The sequence below is a fragment of the Encephalitozoon cuniculi genome, chromosome VIII (assembly GCF_000091225.2).
Source record: "Encephalitozoon cuniculi GB-M1 chromosome VIII, complete sequence".
Classification (NCBI taxonomy): domain Eukaryota; kingdom Fungi; phylum Microsporidia; family Unikaryonidae; genus Encephalitozoon; species Encephalitozoon cuniculi.
Genome location: NC_003235.1, coordinates 42475 through 58945, shown reverse-complemented (window position 1 = coordinate 58945; position 16471 = coordinate 42475). Strand labels below are relative to the sequence as shown.

At 46.7% G+C, this 16471-nt stretch overlaps 20 protein-coding genes across 20 annotated transcripts; 9 read left to right on the top strand and 11 right to left on the bottom strand.

Moving 5' to 3' along the window:
- Positions 1–11: 11 nt before the first annotated feature.
- ECU08_0490 (uncharacterized protein) lies at positions 12–1454 on the top strand (the record flags this gene model as incomplete). Its single annotated transcript, NM_001041787.1, has 1 exon — positions 12–1454. The coding sequence occupies one exon, from the start codon at positions 12–14 to the stop codon at positions 1452–1454; it is 1443 nt and encodes a 480-aa protein (NP_597178.1).
- Positions 1455–1475: 21 nt separating this feature from the next.
- On the bottom strand, positions 1476–2108 carry ECU08_0480 (uncharacterized protein; the record flags this gene model as incomplete). The annotated part of the gene is made up of 1 exon (NM_001041786.2): positions 1476–2108. The coding sequence occupies one exon, from the start codon at positions 2106–2108 to the stop codon at positions 1476–1478; it is 633 nt and encodes a 210-aa protein (NP_597177.2).
- Positions 2109–2168: 60 nt separating this feature from the next.
- On the bottom strand, positions 2169–2687 carry ECU08_0470 (peptidyl-prolyl cis-trans isomerase; the record flags this gene model as incomplete). Its single annotated transcript, NM_001041785.1, has 1 exon — positions 2169–2687. One exon carries the CDS (start codon positions 2685–2687, stop codon positions 2169–2171), a length of 519 nt encoding a protein of 172 aa, NP_597176.1.
- Positions 2688–2743: 56 nt separating this feature from the next.
- Positions 2744–3286, top strand: ECU08_0460 (E1 ubiquitin activating enzyme-like protein; the record flags this gene model as incomplete). Its single annotated transcript, NM_001041784.1, has 1 exon — positions 2744–3286. One exon carries the CDS (start codon positions 2744–2746, stop codon positions 3284–3286), a length of 543 nt encoding a protein of 180 aa, NP_597175.1.
- A 59-nt stretch (positions 3287–3345) lies between these two features.
- Positions 3346–3669, top strand: ECU08_0450 (uncharacterized protein; the record flags this gene model as incomplete). The annotated part of the gene is made up of 1 exon (NM_001041783.2): positions 3346–3669. The coding sequence occupies one exon, from the start codon at positions 3346–3348 to the stop codon at positions 3667–3669; it is 324 nt and encodes a 107-aa protein (NP_597174.2).
- A 49-nt stretch (positions 3670–3718) lies between these two features.
- ECU08_0440 (Spn1p-like protein) lies at positions 3719–4270 on the bottom strand (the record flags this gene model as incomplete). Its single annotated transcript, NM_001041782.2, has 1 exon — positions 3719–4270. One exon carries the CDS (start codon positions 4268–4270, stop codon positions 3719–3721), a length of 552 nt encoding a protein of 183 aa, NP_597173.2.
- An 80-nt stretch (positions 4271–4350) lies between these two features.
- On the top strand, positions 4351–5175 carry ECU08_0430 (uncharacterized protein; the record flags this gene model as incomplete). Its single annotated transcript, NM_001041781.1, has 1 exon — positions 4351–5175. The coding sequence occupies one exon, from the start codon at positions 4351–4353 to the stop codon at positions 5173–5175; it is 825 nt and encodes a 274-aa protein (NP_597172.1).
- Positions 5176–5280: 105 nt separating this feature from the next.
- Positions 5281–6522, bottom strand: ECU08_0420 (uncharacterized protein; the record flags this gene model as incomplete). Its single annotated transcript, NM_001041780.2, has 1 exon — positions 5281–6522. The coding sequence occupies one exon, from the start codon at positions 6520–6522 to the stop codon at positions 5281–5283; it is 1242 nt and encodes a 413-aa protein (NP_597171.2).
- Positions 6523–6703: 181 nt separating this feature from the next.
- On the top strand, positions 6704–7096 carry ECU08_0410 (histone H2B-like protein; the record flags this gene model as incomplete). Its single annotated transcript, NM_001041779.1, has 1 exon — positions 6704–7096. One exon carries the CDS (start codon positions 6704–6706, stop codon positions 7094–7096), a length of 393 nt encoding a protein of 130 aa, NP_597170.1.
- A 69-nt stretch (positions 7097–7165) lies between these two features.
- On the bottom strand, positions 7166–8713 carry ECU08_0400 (uncharacterized protein; the record flags this gene model as incomplete). The annotated part of the gene is made up of 1 exon (NM_001041778.1): positions 7166–8713. The coding sequence occupies one exon, from the start codon at positions 8711–8713 to the stop codon at positions 7166–7168; it is 1548 nt and encodes a 515-aa protein (NP_597169.1).
- A 57-nt stretch (positions 8714–8770) lies between these two features.
- On the top strand, positions 8771–9166 carry ECU08_0390 (adenosine 5'-monophosphoramidase; the record flags this gene model as incomplete). The annotated part of the gene is made up of 1 exon (NM_001041777.1): positions 8771–9166. The coding sequence occupies one exon, from the start codon at positions 8771–8773 to the stop codon at positions 9164–9166; it is 396 nt and encodes a 131-aa protein (NP_597168.1).
- An 81-nt stretch (positions 9167–9247) lies between these two features.
- On the top strand, positions 9248–9892 carry ECU08_0380 (RNA binding protein; the record flags this gene model as incomplete). Its single annotated transcript, NM_001041776.1, has 1 exon — positions 9248–9892. The coding sequence occupies one exon, from the start codon at positions 9248–9250 to the stop codon at positions 9890–9892; it is 645 nt and encodes a 214-aa protein (NP_597167.1).
- A 61-nt stretch (positions 9893–9953) lies between these two features.
- ECU08_0370 (60S ribosomal protein L26) lies at positions 9954–10385 on the bottom strand (the record flags this gene model as incomplete). Its single annotated transcript, NM_001041775.1, has 1 exon — positions 9954–10385. One exon carries the CDS (start codon positions 10383–10385, stop codon positions 9954–9956), a length of 432 nt encoding a protein of 143 aa, NP_597166.1.
- A 108-nt stretch (positions 10386–10493) lies between these two features.
- On the bottom strand, positions 10494–11594 carry ECU08_0360 (uncharacterized protein; the record flags this gene model as incomplete). Its single annotated transcript, NM_001041774.1, has 1 exon — positions 10494–11594. The coding sequence occupies one exon, from the start codon at positions 11592–11594 to the stop codon at positions 10494–10496; it is 1101 nt and encodes a 366-aa protein (NP_597165.1).
- A 74-nt stretch (positions 11595–11668) lies between these two features.
- On the bottom strand, positions 11669–12148 carry ECU08_0350i (uncharacterized protein; the record flags this gene model as incomplete). Its single annotated transcript, NM_001041773.2, has 2 exons — positions 11669–12112; positions 12146–12148. The coding sequence occupies 2 exons, from the start codon at positions 12146–12148 to the stop codon at positions 11669–11671; spliced, it is 447 nt and encodes a 148-aa protein (NP_597164.2).
- A 58-nt stretch (positions 12149–12206) lies between these two features.
- ECU08_0340 (uncharacterized protein) lies at positions 12207–13469 on the bottom strand (the record flags this gene model as incomplete). Its single annotated transcript, NM_001041772.1, has 1 exon — positions 12207–13469. One exon carries the CDS (start codon positions 13467–13469, stop codon positions 12207–12209), a length of 1263 nt encoding a protein of 420 aa, NP_597163.1.
- Positions 13470–13576: 107 nt separating this feature from the next.
- ECU08_0330 (uncharacterized protein) lies at positions 13577–14518 on the bottom strand (the record flags this gene model as incomplete). Its single annotated transcript, NM_001041771.2, has 1 exon — positions 13577–14518. The coding sequence occupies one exon, from the start codon at positions 14516–14518 to the stop codon at positions 13577–13579; it is 942 nt and encodes a 313-aa protein (NP_597162.2).
- A 255-nt stretch (positions 14519–14773) lies between these two features.
- Positions 14774–14974, top strand: ECU08_0325 (uncharacterized protein; the record flags this gene model as incomplete). Its single annotated transcript, NM_001415213.1, has 1 exon — positions 14774–14974. One exon carries the CDS (start codon positions 14774–14776, stop codon positions 14972–14974), a length of 201 nt encoding a protein of 66 aa, NP_001402519.1.
- A 119-nt stretch (positions 14975–15093) lies between these two features.
- ECU08_0320 (uncharacterized protein) lies at positions 15094–15444 on the bottom strand (the record flags this gene model as incomplete). The annotated part of the gene is made up of 1 exon (NM_001041770.2): positions 15094–15444. The coding sequence occupies one exon, from the start codon at positions 15442–15444 to the stop codon at positions 15094–15096; it is 351 nt and encodes a 116-aa protein (NP_597161.2).
- A 61-nt stretch (positions 15445–15505) lies between these two features.
- Positions 15506–16402, top strand: ECU08_0310 (uncharacterized protein; the record flags this gene model as incomplete). The annotated part of the gene is made up of 1 exon (NM_001041769.1): positions 15506–16402. The coding sequence occupies one exon, from the start codon at positions 15506–15508 to the stop codon at positions 16400–16402; it is 897 nt and encodes a 298-aa protein (NP_597160.1).
- Positions 16403–16471: the final 69 nt, after the last annotated feature.

Sequence of the window (16471 nt, the reverse complement as noted above, 5' to 3'; positions counted from 1 at the left end):
CCCTGGAGACCATGGACAAGACTCTGAAGCTCTACAATTCGATTACCAGGACCATTGATATCTTTACTCCTAGAAAAGGCAACGAGGTCAAGATGTATATATGCGGGCCAACTGTGTACGACTCTTCCCACATAGGACATGCAAGGACCTATGTGATGTTTGATGTCATACGGCGTGTCCTGAGCGACTATCTGAAGTATAATGTGAGATTTGTGATGAACATAACAGACATCGATGACAAGATAATAGCCAGAGCCAATGAGACTGGGGCATCCATGGAAGAAGTTACCAGGAAATACACTGAAGAGTTTTTTGAGGACATGAAGACCTTGAATGTCAGGAGCCCCTCGTTTGTGACGTTTGTGACGTCGTATGTCGACAAGATTGTGAAGTTTATTGAAAAGCTTGAGGCAAACGGGCTTGCATACGAAAGCAGAGGGAGTGTGTACTTTGATCTGAACAGTTATCAGCAGAGATACAGCTACCCTCTATTCAAGAGCAAGGACGGCATCAACTCTGAAGGAGATGAAAACAAGGACAAAAGAAGCCCGTGCGACTTTGTCCTCTGGAAGAGGTCCAAGGAAAATGAGCCACGGTATGAGTCGAAATGGGGACATGGGAGGCCTGGATGGCATATTGAGTGCAGTGTAATGTCCAGTGATATTCTCGGAGAAGACCTCGACATACATGCTGGAGGAGTCGACCTTGCATTTCCACACCACGAGAACGAGATAGCTCAGTGCCAAGCCTACTTTATGCAGGAGCCCTGGGTGAAGTGCTTTCTCCACACAGGGCATCTGAACATCAGCGGGCTGAAGATGTCCAAGTCCCTGAAGAACTTTACAACGATTAAGGAAGCACTGAAAACGATTTCCCCTCGCCAGCTAAGGGTTCTGTTTCTACACCATCAGTGGAACAAGGACATGAACTACGAGAAAGAGCACCTGAAGTTTGCAGAAACCATTGAGAAGAAGATCTTCAACTTTATGTCTGTGGCGGAGAGTATGAGAAAGAACGCACTGGCATTTGAGACTCTAGAAAATGCGGACAGGGAAGTTCTGAGGGAGCTAGGGAATGTCCAGGAAGCTGTGCATGCAGCACTTCTTGACAATGTTGACACGCCTGCTGTAATGAAGAGGATAGTGGAGATGATAAATTTTACAAATGCCAGAATAAAGACAATCTCACCGTCTACCGTTCTGGTTGTCAAGGACTACATCAAGGAGATCACAGACGTGCTTGGATTGAGTGAGGAGGAGAGACAGGAATCCCCTGGAGAGGATCTGATTGCCCAACTGCTTAGCAACTTCAGAGAAAGTATTAGGGAGATGGCAAGACGAAAGGAGCCTTATTCGAAGTTCCTTGAGAAGTGCGATTGGATCCGAGAAAGCATCAAGGACTACGGATATATTATCGAAGATAACAGTGAAGGATCTATACTGAGAAAGAAATAAATTCTTTATTTTCCCTTCGATTTAGAGCTCCTTGTGGAATTCCCTCATGAACCTATCCTTGTCCCTAGATGTCCATTTCACCTGTGGAAGCCCAGAGAGCTCACAGATGGCATGTAGGCTAGAGCACTTCTTAAACTTAATTTCCACAGCGTTTTTGGATGCAAGAAACCTTAGGATGAATCCTGCGAATCCACCGTACATGTTTATACATCCTCCGGTGTATCTTATCCCACAAACATGATCAACCTCGACGTCCCTTGAAAACTGCAGAACAGCCTTGTTGTTAGTCTGGCAGCCCTCTGGAAACAGTACGCAGGGCTCTGTAGCCTTTTTGCAAAAGCGGCCTGTCCTGACGTCTATAAAGCCGTATTCTGTAACGTAGTAGAAGTTCCTAATGCCCGTGAGATACTTTAGAACAAAGATGTCGAGGAAGGAGGATGCATTGGCAGCCAGGACCTTAGGGCCTGTGATCTTGTTTGAGGTGATTTTAACCAGAAACTGAACAACGTTTATGTTTGTTCCGAACAGAAGTAGGACGAGAGGGGCCTTCAGGAGCGCCTTGAGGTAGCCGAGGACCGAAGGGGCCCTGTGCCGGGGATTAACAAACGGGTTCACCCCGGAGAGAGGGTCATTGTATTTAGAGAACTTTTCCATTGCCAGGGCTTCCATGATGTATGAAAAAGCTGAAGACATAAACAGTTTAGGGCAAGATGTTTAATTACTTCCGAGGACCCCACAATCCCTGATTTCAATCCTATACCCTTTCTTGACCTGGCCGCTTTCGGATCCATATTTAGCTATCTTGTGGACAACGTCCATGCCCTCAACCACCTCCCCAAAGACAACGTGTTTTTCATCGAGCCATTGGGTCTTTCCAAGGGTTATGAAGAATTGAGACCCGTTTGTGTGGGCCCCGCAGTTTGCCATAGAGAGGATCCCCTCCTTTGTGTGTTTCAGCTCAAAGTTCTCGTCGGGAAACTTTTCTCCATAGATACTTCTCCCCCCAGTTCCGTTGTGCGCGGTGTAATCTCCACCCTGGACCATGAACCCAGGAATTATTCTATGGAAGGTGGATCCCTTGTATCCCTCCCCCTTGGGTCTTTCGCAAAGAGTCCTGAAGTTCTTTGCTGTCTTCGGAACGATGTCGTCTTCAAGCTTCATCACTATCCTCCCGAGGCTCTCTTCGTTTGCATACACATCGAAGTAGACGTTTCCACTCGCCTCCTTAGCCATTGGGGTTGGGTAGTACGGAGAAATTAAGGTTTTGAGTGCAAAATTTTCCTGGCCTCATGGAAGAGCAGCTGTATGGGCTTTATGATCGCCAGATAAGGCTTTTTGGGAAGGACACGCAAAGGTTAATAGAGGAGTCGCATGTAGGCATAGTACAAGGCCCTCCATATATGCTGGAGGGAAACGAAAGAACCAATGACATTGGAGGGGAAATACTAAAGAACCTTGTTCTTCTTGGTGTGGGGAGAGTGACAGTGAACGAGCATGTGCTCAGGTCTTTCAGGAGAATGTTTGTTAACGAGGTTAGCAAAATAAATGAGAAGATAAGGGTGGAGGTGATTGACGAAGAGCATCAGGAGGGTGCTTGGGACGGATACACTCTGGTCATATTCATCGACCAGAAAGAGCAGGCAAGATGCCCGAGCATTTTTGTGTGCTCCAGATGCGTGGCGTTCCATGCACCAGAGAAGGAGCACCTCTGCGAAAGGCACAGTAGCGTCTCAGCTGCCCACGACTGTCTTCTAGGGGCAATAGTTGTACAGGAATGGGTGAAGAGGCTCCAGAACAGGCACTCTGTAGATGAGTACTGTGTTGAGCTTTAGACAGTCTTTTTTCCACACAGTCTCAACACATGCTTAAAAAGGAATTCCTCGGCCTGGGCATGAGTAAAGAGGAAACAAAGGAGGGAGCTAAGCAGAAAAGATACAACGAGAGGGAAATAATAAAAAGATTTCTTGTGTCAGAGAAAGGCATAACCTTTTTAGTGGACCATGTCAACAGAAAGAGTTCCTGCAAAGACACTCGACTCAGCAAAGAGCTGATGGAAAAGGAGATAGACAACCTCATTGACTACTATTTTGCATGGATACACAGCCTTCCAGTAAAGAGGAGTATGAAAATGAGCAGATACGAGTTTCTGAAGTACTTGGAGGACTTCTGCAGGAAGAATGACGTCAGCAATTTATTTGAGTTTTTATTAGTTTGAAAAATATCCATAGAAACAAATGCCCAGACCCGGTATATGGAGGGATATCTCAATCTCCACCTTCTGGCTTAAAGACCTCGTTCGTCCATTTCTGTACAAGTGCCTTTGCAGAGGCCCTGACCTCCTTCGACTCCTTAGGATTTATGCTGTAGAAATAAACGATCTTCCCCACCCCGCTAGTGACCAGGTGCTCCTTGTGAATCTTCATGGTCTTGAGCACGTCAAGAAGTCTCTTCCTGATCTTAATGTTGGGCATAGACTTGTCTGGAAGAGGCTCCAGCCATCCTTTGATCTCGTCAAGAATGCCCTCATCCAATAGACTCTCTTGCAGCGCCTTGCTCATCAGAATATCTGATATCTCTTCAACATTTTCTATCTTTCCTGTTGCCGGGCGTCCCTCCAGGTTGTTTGCGTTGTCTTTCTTCAGAATATCCTGCATTCTTTTCTTCAGAGACCTCGATATCTCCAGAACAGTCCCAGGGTCCAGATCCCCTTTTCTCTCTGCTCTGGAAGCAGCCTTGGCCTTCTTTTGCCTACCGCCTGTGTCCCCAAACTCGCCACTCTGTGCCTCTGGGAAGTCCTGGCCGCTGTCCCTATCCATGGGCCCTCTAGATTGTAATATTTTCCGTTTTCGTAATAATGACATATATATAAAGAAAGTTGATAGAGGAGGGCACGTGAATGGAAGATCCAGACAAAATGTCTACAGCTAAAGAAAACATGAAGGACTTCCGGGAGAAAATTGAAGGTGTCTACAAGCATCTTGGGGAGAAGACGGAGGGGATCTCCAAGGAGGTGAATATCAAGGGGGTTGAAGTAGGTAGTGGCGGGATTTTCGGCCTGGTTCTAGTCTTCACGCCAGTACTTCTAAGTATCTTCGGGCTGGGACATGACTATCTCTCCATAGGCATTACAATCATTGGATACTTGATTGCTATAGCTCTTTCGTTACTCGAGGTTGTTCCAAAACTCCAGAATATATACAAGGAGTACCAGGACACAGGCGATGTGTCGAAGCTCTTTAGCTTCAAGAGCCTAATGCTGTTGTTTCAAGCAGCCTTTGCATTTGTTCTACTGCTCCACTTCTCCCATATAGCAGACAAGAACCGTGCAAAGGACACGGGAATCTATGGGCTGATGATCTCGATGGTGTATATATCTAGGCAATCGTGGAAGCTGTCTAACTTTTCGATCAAAAATGATGACTTTTACAAGTTCATCGTTTGCTTGACTGCCCTTGTAATGCTGCTTTTTATGACAACCATTGCATGGAAAGACGCGACAACGTCGTACACCATTGCATGTACGCTACTTTCTGCAGTGATAATACTCTGTGACTACATCGGGAAGCCCATTTCTGAGAGATTGGACGAGGTGGAGCCTCTTTCTGCAATCACAGCACTTCTTCTCGTGTTCACTGTGATGTACGTCAGTATCAGTGCGAGCTCGGGTTTCAAGATCCTTTCCTTTACCGGTAAAGCCTCTGTTGGCTGTATGACTGATTAGTTGATGAGGCTAATAAAGGGTTGGCTTTTTATCTGGTATTTGTAAATAAGTTTACTCTTGGCAGATCCTTTAATAAAAATTGGGCGTCATTCGGAAATTCTGTACTTACTTCTTTTTGGGGAGATTGAGGTGGCTCTTCTGGATCATAGGACTCGAGTTGTTGAATGTCAAGTCTGCAAAGTATGAGGAGTTTTCAGGCTTAAGTAAGCTTCCGGGGATAAACGGCCTTTTAGATGCTTCTGCAGTCGTAGGCACCTCTCTATTTTCCATAGGCCTACTGACCATTTTGTCATCAATACCTGTTCTGTTGTTGCTCTTATCTATGGCTGCTTTTGACGGAGCCTTTCTGCTTCTTTCCCCCTTGGGTACACCTGTTTTTTTTCTTGTAGATGCGGAGCTGGCTCTCTTTTGCACAGGTCTTGGCTTTACAGCCATACCGTCCCAGAGCTGTTCTTTGCCGCCATATCCGTCGCCTAAATCCAGCTCATCGCCACTTTCTTCGGCCTTCAGAACATCTTCATCAAACACATTGCAAACATCATCATTTAGAACGATCCCGTTCTCCCGTGAAGCATCCTCAATCATCTTCCTCTGTATCTCAATCATTTCCGACTTTTGCCTCATATTTTCCTTCAGTGCAGATATAATCTCGTCCTTCTCACTTATGGATCTCCGAAGCTCCTCAGAACATATGTTTTCCCTAGCTAGCCTGGCGTTCTCCAGTCCCAGCCTCTTCACCTCATCCTCCAGACCAGCTCTGTCTTCCTTTATCTCCCTTATCTTCTCTACGTTTGCAGCATTCTTCAGCTCTAGCTTTTCTATTTCCAATCTCATCCTTTCTGCATCTCCCTTGTATCGTATGCAGTCTTCTTGAAGCCTGCTTAGATTGCCCCGTAGCTCATCTTCGACAGACCTGATAATCCTATGCATCTCATCCATCTTCCTAAGGCCTGCTGCTTCCCATACTCCATCTTCTCCAGGCCCCTCCAAGCTCTTGTTTCTATTCCTGTTTGCCTCCTCCGCACTCTTTTCCTTATCCTTCCTCTCTAATCTCTGAACTGTGCTCGTCAGGGCTTCGTTTTCTTCCACAAGTCTCCTGATCTCATCTTCTTTCTTGCTCCCGTCGCAACTAAGCTGGTCGATCATTGCCTTAAGATCGTCTATCTGCCTTATGTAGCTGTCTTCAGAAGCCCTCGTCCTAGTGACAAGCTCCTCATGGCTTGCAACAAGGCTATTGTAATCCTCCTCAACCATTAAGGTCTCCAGCCTCAGCTTTCTTGTAAGAAGATCGGTGTACTGGTGCTCCAGCGTCCTTGTCTTGTCGGATATCTGGAAATATTCTTCCATCTTGTATGGGTCACGAAAATCGTGTTTAAACATGATCTACCCAGGCTTTCTGGGGATTTCTCCGCATCATTAGAATGTAAACAAAGGCACCATGGCCTTCTTTTCCTTAAGCACCTGCTTCCCTCCAAACCATCGAATTCCCCGCCAAAAAGGATAAATAAAGAAAAACATCCCCCTTGCAATGGCAAAGTCTGCACGGCATGTTACAGGTAAGGCACCATCGTCTCTGGATGCACACGATAGGAAGAAGTCCAAGAAGAAGTCGTCGTCCATGTGTGTGGGCAGCATGTTCAAGTCTGCAGTCAAGCGTATTTCCCGGGAGGTCAGTCCAGACAACAACATCATGCTGACAAGCAATTCCATCCAGGTTCTTTGCGGAATCTCATACGACTTTGTTGATACAGTTGCCGATCTTGCTGGTGAGCTAGCAAGGAAGGTTGGGAAGCAGACGGTGGGGTCTGACGACATCATAAGTGCATTTGAGATCTTACTCAAGGGAGAGCTGCGAAAACTTGCCATCAGAGAGGTCCACAACGCCCTTTCCAAAAGCCAAGCTAAGTCTCGTGGAAAATAAAGTCTGTCTTAGTAGCCAAAAACACTTGAGCAATAAATGGATTTGGAGTACTGTGGCAATCAGCCCATCTCATAGAACTAGGTCCTTTAGTGCCTTCCTCAGATTGTTATTCATAAAGAGCGTGAATGATGAGTGGCTTCCGTATCCGCACAGCGTGACACCTATTCCCTCTACCCTGGCAACGGCCAGTCCTATGTGCTCAAAGCCTAGTAGGGCGTTGGAGACAAATGTTTCCTTCAGCAGTAGCTTAAACTGCTCCATCGAGATTCTAAGGTTGCATATGAAGTCTCCTCCTATGTGAAAGAGGTTTTTCATGTAAAAGTCCGCATGAGAAAGTCCAGACTTCTCTAGGATCCTGTAACCTGCACTTATAACATTGAGACCCGGATTTCCATTAAGCACCCGTGCAGCTATGCTTGACACAGCGCTTATAGTTCTACTTTTTTCTGTTTTCCTGTATAGCTCGCCATTCACACACATCGAGTAGCCTTCGAGGATTTTGTCCTTAGCATCCTTGGTGAGGAACACAAAGCGCTGAAAAGATGACTCCGATGGCCTCTTCATACTCATTTCCCTGCCAATGCCTCTTTTTCTCCGAAGAATTGCGATGAAAAACCCGCCTGTATCCTGGTCGTGTGGGTACAGTCTAATGCACTTCTCTAGTCCCAGGTCTACTCTGCACGGCTGATAGTGAGGGTTCTTGAAAATCTGGTCGTCTGTCCCCCACTTCCTCAGCCCTTCCCTGAAGATGAGTTTTGTCCCATCTCCGCCACTAGGAAAAAGTGCAAGTCTGGAGTCTCCTCTAAAGTCAACCAGCTCAAAGTCCCCCTCAAGCAACATTCTCTGGACTACACATTCATTCTCTATCGGGTTCAGCGAACAGGTGGAATAGGAAACCAGGCCCCCCTCCGCAACAAGGTCGCAGCCTCTCTTCAGAATTCTCCACTGGGTATCAAACAGCCCCCCACTCTTCGAAAGCTTCCATTCATCGAGAATCCCAGGGCTTTTTCTCATAGTCCCGTCGCTGGAACAAATTACGTCGCAGAATACACGATCAAACATTACCTGACTACCGCCCTCATATATGCTTGGGAATGCAGTGGCATCGTGCTTGGTGACTATCAGCGAGCCATTGGGTCTCTTGGTGGTCTCGCTCACAAGCACCTTCAGCCTCTTCCCATTAACATCGTTGGCTATCACAAGCCCATCGGTAACTGCCTCAAGAATCTGCTTGGTTTTCGATCCAGGCGCTGCACACATGTCAATGACCCTGGAGTCTTTCTTCAAGTCCATCAGCAAAACAGGAACCATGCTGACTATCTCCTGCCTCTGAATCACCCCAATGTTCGTCTGGTTGATCAGAAATCCTGTGAACTCCCTGTACACATCATCCTTTTCCTTCCTCTTGCGAAACTCATAAACATCTTCTAGGTACCGTATCCTCCGAACAAACGGATACTTTTCTATTCTCCTCTTTATCATGTTAGTCAGCGGCGTCCTTGCAACCCTGAATGCATATGCAAGATCCTTCTCAATCCATTCGAGAAACTCCTCAAAATCATCCTCTCTCATGCCCAGTGCTCCTTTGTAATACTCTACATATTCCTTTCTTGGCATTAACTGGGTTTCGGCATCGAAAATATCAGCAATTTAATCGCCGGAGAACAGTCCTGGATGGAGGGGTGCATATTCTGCACGCTGTATCGGAAGGGCGCCAACATCATCTACGAGACAGACAGGCTTTTTGCATTGATCGACAGATATCCTCTGTCGAAGGGACACTTCCTGGTCATTCCAAAAGCTCACCATCCCTATCTGCACAACTACAAGCCAGAGGAGCTGTCTGGAGTGCTCGACACAATCCGGCATCTTGTTCAGAAGTTTGGCTTTGAGAGGTACAACATTCTTCAAAACAACGGGAACCACCAAGAAGTCTTCCATGTGCACTTCCACGTCATTCCCTTTGTTTCGGCCGACGAACGCCTAATGATCAATTGGAAGGCAAAGTCTGTCAGTGACAAGGAATACTCGGAAATGGTCGAAGAAGCAAGACTTAGGGTCTCCTCGTAGCTATTAAATCCTTTATTGGCATCCTCTTTTCCTACATGTCCGCAGGCAGGATGTTTTTGTAAAACCATTTTTCCGAAGCCCATGAAGAGCGGGTGCAGCATCTTTGTTGGAAACATAGATTTCGAAGTTCCAGAAGAGCGCATAATAGAGGAACTTGGTGCAGTGGGAAAGGTCGTTAGCTTTCGGATGGTTTACGATAAGACAACTGGAAAGTCGAGGGGGTTTGGATTCTGTGAATACGAATCTCCACTGATTGTGGAGAAGGCGCTGCAGAACTTGAAGATCTCATTCAACGGAAGGCCTGTCAAGATAAACTATGCCGAAAATGACATGCCCGCAAAGGCCAGGGAGCCTGAGAGCCAAGTTCCCGAGATAGACAACCTGATCAACGTGCTGGACAACATGGACAAAGACAATCTGAAGGAGGTTCTCTTCTACTTGCGAAAGCTAGCGCTGGACCAGCCGTCATACCTAAGGGAGCTTTTGAATAAAAATCCAAATCTTGTTTATGCGATCATCCATGCCATGCTTAAGCTCAAGTTGGCTGATCCCGGGGTTGTCGACGAGATTTTGAAGGAATCATTCGACCTCACCAAGCAGAAGATGCAGGTCCTGGAGAGAATATGCTCCATCTCTGAGGACGACCTGTGCTTCTTCCCAGAGGACGTAAGAAACAAGGTCAAGAAAGTAAGAAGCATGGTTCTGAAGTCCAGAGCGGAAAAGTAAAGTGGGACTCGGGTCCCTAGTAACATTAAATGGTTTGGAATGGCTGGCTATCCAAGAAAGTTTAATTGGAAACAACTTCTTCTTGTCTCTTTCTGAGAATCTCCATACCGTGCTCTCTAGCCCTCTTCTTTCTCTCAAGTTGCTCCTTCCTACCGTTTTCAAGGAAGAATTTGGTAATGGTCAGCTTGGAAGGATAGATAGGCACCAATGCATTTGTACCGTCATTCTTTGTCACAAAGCATCCCTCAATGTACACCTTGTAATCCCTGTAGTTGATCTTGCTAATAACACCCTCCTTTCCGTCGAACTTGCCTCCTTTTACAACCACAGTGTCTCCAGTCCGCAGTGGGAATGTCCGGAAGCCATACTCCTTCCTCAACTCCCTGGAAAGACGGGCCGACGATCTTATTCTCTTTTCTCCATCGTTGCAGGCAAAGTGTGCCTTCCTCTGCTTTCTCCTACTCGATGTCTTTTGCTTCCTCAAGTTCTTCATCCAGGGATGAAAAAATTTATGGATTTTTACGGATCGGCAATGCTCTCCCTGTCAAGCAGCCCAAGACGCCATACTACCCAGATGCCGCCTCGCTCTAAAATAACCTTTTCACTCTAGTTTTATTCTCAGGACACTGACAGACCGCCCCGAGCAGATTATGACATTCCTTCCATCAGAGTCCAGAACCTTGATCGGAGGGATCCTGATGGTATTGAACGGGAATTTGCTAAAACACCTTATATCCGGAAGAACTATCTTCAAAGAGTTGGTATATCTCGACCCATATACAACGTAATCCCCATGGCCTGTAAACCCAGTAACTTCATCCTTGAGATTTTTAAATTCCCTGATAGGGTTCATCTCCTTGTCAAACACCTTCATGCCCATTCCCATTCCAACAAACACCTTGGATGCAAAAAAGTGTATTGACCGGAAGTCAAACTTGTCCTCAAGACTCACCTTTCTTAGGATCTGTAAGCCGGGCGTTAGCACAACAATCTCTCCACTGAAGCACATGGCATACACAAAATCCTCAGACACTGCAACATCCACAAACCTTCCCTCGATAACTTCAACCACCTCGTAAGCACTGTTCAAGAGAGCTAGTTGCTCTCCAACTATATATATGGAGTCACCAATACTGATCATCCTTCTTATCCCTTCAATGGCCCGGATGCTTATGTTTCGAACCTCTCCGTCAAATGTAACCTCCTTCAAGTTGCTTTGCTTGGACGAGGAGAACAGAATCGCCCCTCCTGTATATACAAAGTCGGAAATCCCAAACATCTCAATCCAAAGAGTCTTGTGCACCTGGAAGTTCCTAAGTATGTATATGTTGTTGTAGGTATCCACAACAACCAGGTACTCTCCGTGGGCCTTGGCCTGCTTGATTTTGCACTTAGAAAAAAACAGGTGTCTTTCATACTCAAACCTCAGCCTCTTTTTGCGCGCCTCAACCTGCTTCTTGGCCTGCTTTCCATCAAGCCAGGTCGCCGTTTTTTTATACTCCTCTCGCAGCTTCTCATCATCGTCGCTATCTTCCCAAGCTGCTGCCTCAGAAGACTTGGAGCTTTCTTCCTCAGAAGCCTCCCCAAAGTACTCCTCTTCATACTCAGAAATCTCCGAAGAAACCGTCTCCGGGGAGTCCGACGATGTGTATTCATACGAAACGCCAGATTCATCAATGTCTTCCTTGTCGCTCTTGCTCATGGGGATGGCTTTCTCACCCGACAGATATATTTAGAATCAGCAATGCAAAACTACACAGGATAAAGAAGGCTAGTTTATTTCAACGGAACAAACTTCGAAGAAGAGCTTGCTCCTATTCCAGGCCTGCCGTGCTTCGGAGTGACTCTGGTTGGAGCAAAGTCGGACAAAACAAATCCAACCATCTCGGGCTTAATCTCAACCGGCAGATATCCATTTCCGACATGGACCCCAACCAGCGCACCAATCATGGCTGGCCAAATAATTGCAGATCTTGCATGGGTGCGCACCATCTCGGGCTTGCTGCTACTAGAAACACAGGCCGCCTTTGCTGCAATGCAGCCCTTGATCAGCTCCACCTCGCGCGAAGAAAGGCCCCTTCTGACTCTCCTGCGGAGCCTTGATGGAAAAAGCTTTGCAACCTCGCTGAAGGGCATCTTTTCGAGCTCCTCCACTGGAACACCTCTGTATGTGTACCTTCGGAAGGTTCTTTTCTTTTTGGACACCTCGTTGTCTCCCTTCTCCATGTGATCGACAGCCTCGGTAGGTTCCACCATAGAGGGTAAAAAATTTTCTAGGAAATGTACCATCGAAGCCCCGATAAAAAGTATAGCTTTATTCGTCAACCACCGTGAACTTATCAACCTCAAACACCTTCTTGATCTCCACTTCATTAATTTCCTCGCCATTCCTTTCGACCTTCTCTGCAAACAGCCTTGTGAAGACAAAGTCCGAGGTGAAGTAGATTTCCAGAGGAAAAATCCCAGCAGGGTCGCTGCATGTGCAGCTGAATTCCAACGTGTCAGAAAACCCCTTCTCCACATCCCCTATATTCCATTCTATGTGGGCATCGCTCTCCCGGGCGGACCCGCTAATCACAACGTTCGAAATATTGGCCTTGGGAAAGAACACACTCAGGTCCTTCATGTTGCACTCTGCAGTATACTCAAGCATTATCTGATATACATTGAGACTCGTCTCGCTGGGCCAGAACGTAAATGTAATCGGAGCCTCCCGAATATCAGAGCTCCTCCACTTTACAAGAGCCACGTTCTTTTCAACAGGAAACCCCTTCTCGCACCTAAGTACTCCAGAGCTGGACACAGACTTGTCGAGGTTAGGACTGAACTTCACGTCCGTCCCTACATTTCCAAGCCTTATCTCTATGTCCTTATACTCCTCCTCCTTTATAGTAATGCTCATGTCCCCCTGCACCTCGCCACTCTTGATGTTATTTTCCTTGTCCATCACCATCTTAAGCCTCTCCTTAAACACAATGAACACAGGGCTCATGGACGTCTCCAGCCCCCTCCTCTTCTCCTTCGCAGGGCTGCTGCTTGTCTTTACAATGCTCTTGAGCTGCTGTATGCTTTCGTTTCTCATCTCTATCTCAAGACTCCTGACTCTTTCAAGCTCCCTGTCAATGTCGCTGACAGACCTTCTCTGAAGCTCCTTTTGCTTCTGAACCAGCTCCCTGCTCTTGTTCTTCATCATCAGCTCGTGGATCTTCTCTTCCTGGCTGTCCATGCTTTTTATTAAGCTAATGTTCGGATCAAAGGCTGTTTGTCCATAGAGAACATTGTCCATCGTCACCAGAGCATCCACTATATCTCCACTGGTGTTCTTCTGCAGGATATCCAGAATCCCTTGTGCCCTTGTATTGTTATATCCCATGCTCGTAATCACAACGTAGTAGGTAGAGTCAACCACGCTGTAAACATACTTGTAAAAGCCCTTGGCCAATATCCCGCCTGCTGGCGCGCCAGAGCTCACAAAGTCGAGTATAAAATGCTCTATCTTCGATACAGGCATGGCACGGCTCATCCGAGACACCGTCTGCCCCGTCAGGCTGTTTGCAACAAACAATCCAACTATCATTCCAGGGCCTCAATTATCCCAACATAACAAGCCATCAGAGGAGCGCAGGGCTGGCTATCACCAAGCAAAGACATTCAACATGACTCTTAAATATTTATTCATCACTGTCACTGGCAAAAGGCAAATGACAGGTCATTTTCATCACTATAGACTCTCCTCCAAAAAAGGATTTTGTGACGAAGAAAGTCCTCTAGGAACCTTTCGCTGGCCTTCATGTAACAGACCGACCTGCTCTCATCTCTGATTCCATGCACATCGCAAATGCTTTCTAAAAGCTCCTCAGCATTACTGAATTCGGGTATTCCGTGCCGAAGAGAGACCTCACCTCGATCAATTCTTTTAACAATTGCCTCAATGTAGTCCCTAAACGCAATCCCCATCAGCCCATGGCATCCCCGGAGAATACTTGATAGAGTCACCTTGCTTAGTGGAACAGAAACCACCACAGAGTTCGGCTTCTCTTCCAGAATTCTAGAAATGCCTCGGAGCACAAAGTTCTTTCCAGACCCCGGATTTCCAAATATTCCTATTCTCGTCTCTTTCCCAATCTGTCTCATGTCTTCTTCTGTCACTTCAATGCAGTCGTTTCCATCCCTTTTCAGATGCACCTTCCACTCATCAACCACCTCCCTGGGAACGTACTGTGTGTAGTTAAGCACCATAATCAGCTTCTTCCCGTGTTCAGAAACAATCTTCTCCGCTTCACTGTTCCTACTAGAGTCCGGGTCTCTTGCATCAATGACCTCAATCACAACATCGCTTTTCGACACCAGCCTTAAAATCCCATCGAGATACGCCTCCTTCTTTTCAGAGTTCCGAAGAGCCTCGTCATACTCCATTTTCCGGAGCTTCGCCATTCTCTTTATCTCAGCATACTGCATGTTCTCCTCATCGGTCCTCAGAACAGATGGAGGAATCCTCTCCACCTTTGCTTGCATCTTCCTGTCCATTCTTCTTTTCTTCCTCTCATTGGCCCTTGCCCTCTTCAGCATGCCTTCCCTCTTCCTTGTGGTCAACCTTTTACTTTGCCGTTTCTTTTTAATCCCCATCTTAGGGGAACCCACTTTGGGCTTTATGTTCCGAGGCAAGACCACCTTTGGCATTCCTGGGATATCGACCCTTGGAACCAAAAGATAGCAGGCAGATGGAAATATGCAGTACGAACAGACAATCCAGCTCCATCGGAACATGAGCCCTTCGACTTTGACACCTAGGAGTGGCGATAATCGAGTACATTGTTGTGATCTCCACATCTGATTGTGGTAAAACATTTATTATTTTTCAAACCAGCCCCTGGCACATAGATGGCAGAGGCTTCCGTTCTCCTGGGCTCCATCGCTTTCATGGTTGCGGTATCCACTGCTATAGTAATACTGACAAGGGGAAAGTCCACCAAGAACAAGGACGAAATAAGGATTGGATTGATAGGCGCCTTGGCATTTGGCTACATTGCATGGGCCTGTGTATATATGTCACAGATAAAGCCGTTCGTTGATCCTGAATAGCCAAAGAGACTCTCTGTCATCCAAGCCGCCTACTCTGAGAATCTGGGAGGACCGGCGGCGATTAAATATGCCTTACTTCACTTATTTTCTGCCTTTGCGCCAAAATAACGGGGTCTCTACTACTGAAAGTCTACACCAGGGATCATCAGCTCATCAACGGCCCAGTCTTCAAAGCTGCTGTCTGGAAGCTTTCTCCGGATGATGAACGGAATTTTTTTTTCGCTCAGCTCCATGTTTGCAATGTTAAGCGGGTTGGTTTCGTTTCCTATGTCTACAAACGGGGGTGCGCCTGCACTTAGCTGAGTTGCACGAACACCGATCACATGCGCTTTTTCATATTTGGTCATTCTAGGAAGTGTTTTCCGCTCCGAGGCCTTGATCTTCATACCTGCATCAGAGATTTCAAGAACTTCCATGTTGATTTCCTCTGTGGAATACTCGTTCACAGAATCGACATCCTCTTTGTCCATCAGGGGTTTTGTGCTGCTTCCGATTAAAAACCAAAGAAAACCATAGCCCGTTGGAAGTCCGATGGAGTTTGAAAAGGTGTCCATGACAAATAACCTCGGCCATTCTGCATCATCCACAGACATGTCTCTATCTGATGATGGAAGATACCTGCTGTCTGTGGGCGTGTATAAGCCTTCTATCAAGATCTATGATCTGGCAAACTTGTCTCTGAAGGTGGAGCGGCATCTGGAATCTGATCCTGTGAGGGTGATACCGCTTGTGGAGGATGCCTCAAAGGCCTGTATTTTGAGAAATGACAGGACCATTGAGTTTCACGCAAAGTATGGATACCACGAGGGCATAAAGGTGCCGACACCGTGCTTTGACATCTGTCTTAACAGGTTTAGGGCCGAGATTCTGAGCGGAGGGACGGGGCTGAGTGTTTACAGATTCAACTTGGACCAGGGAAGATTTCTGAGAAGCTATGCTGTAACGATTGGCGAGATATGGTCGATTGGGATGAATGAGTGCAACGGACTGATTGGAGTTGGAGGAGACAGCAAGATGCAGTTTATTGACCAAAGATGCAAAGAAATTGTCAAGTCTGTTGAGTACAACGAATCGCCGTCTAGTATAAGCTTCTCGGATAATGGAATAGACCTCGGTGTTGGAACAAGAGAGGGATCGGTTTACTTCCATGACCTGAGAGCTAGAAAGGAGCTGTTCAGGGCCAGGCATGACGGAGAGGTCAAGAGGGTTTTGTTCGATGGAAAGACACTAGTCAGCATGGATAAGAGTGCACTGAGGTGCTGCAGTAAGACTGGAGTTGTTGGAGAATACCTGAGTGATGTCAAGATGAATTGCTTCGTATGTGACGGGGGACTTGTCTTTTTAGGGCTAGATAATGGAGAGATAGAGGAGATAGTGTGTGAGGATCTGGGAGAGATCCCTCAGTGGTACCGAGTACTCAAGGATTGACTCTGCTGGATAAGATGCAAGGAAAGCTCGGGATGCTGTTCTACCTTAATATCGAGTTCTCAGGACACC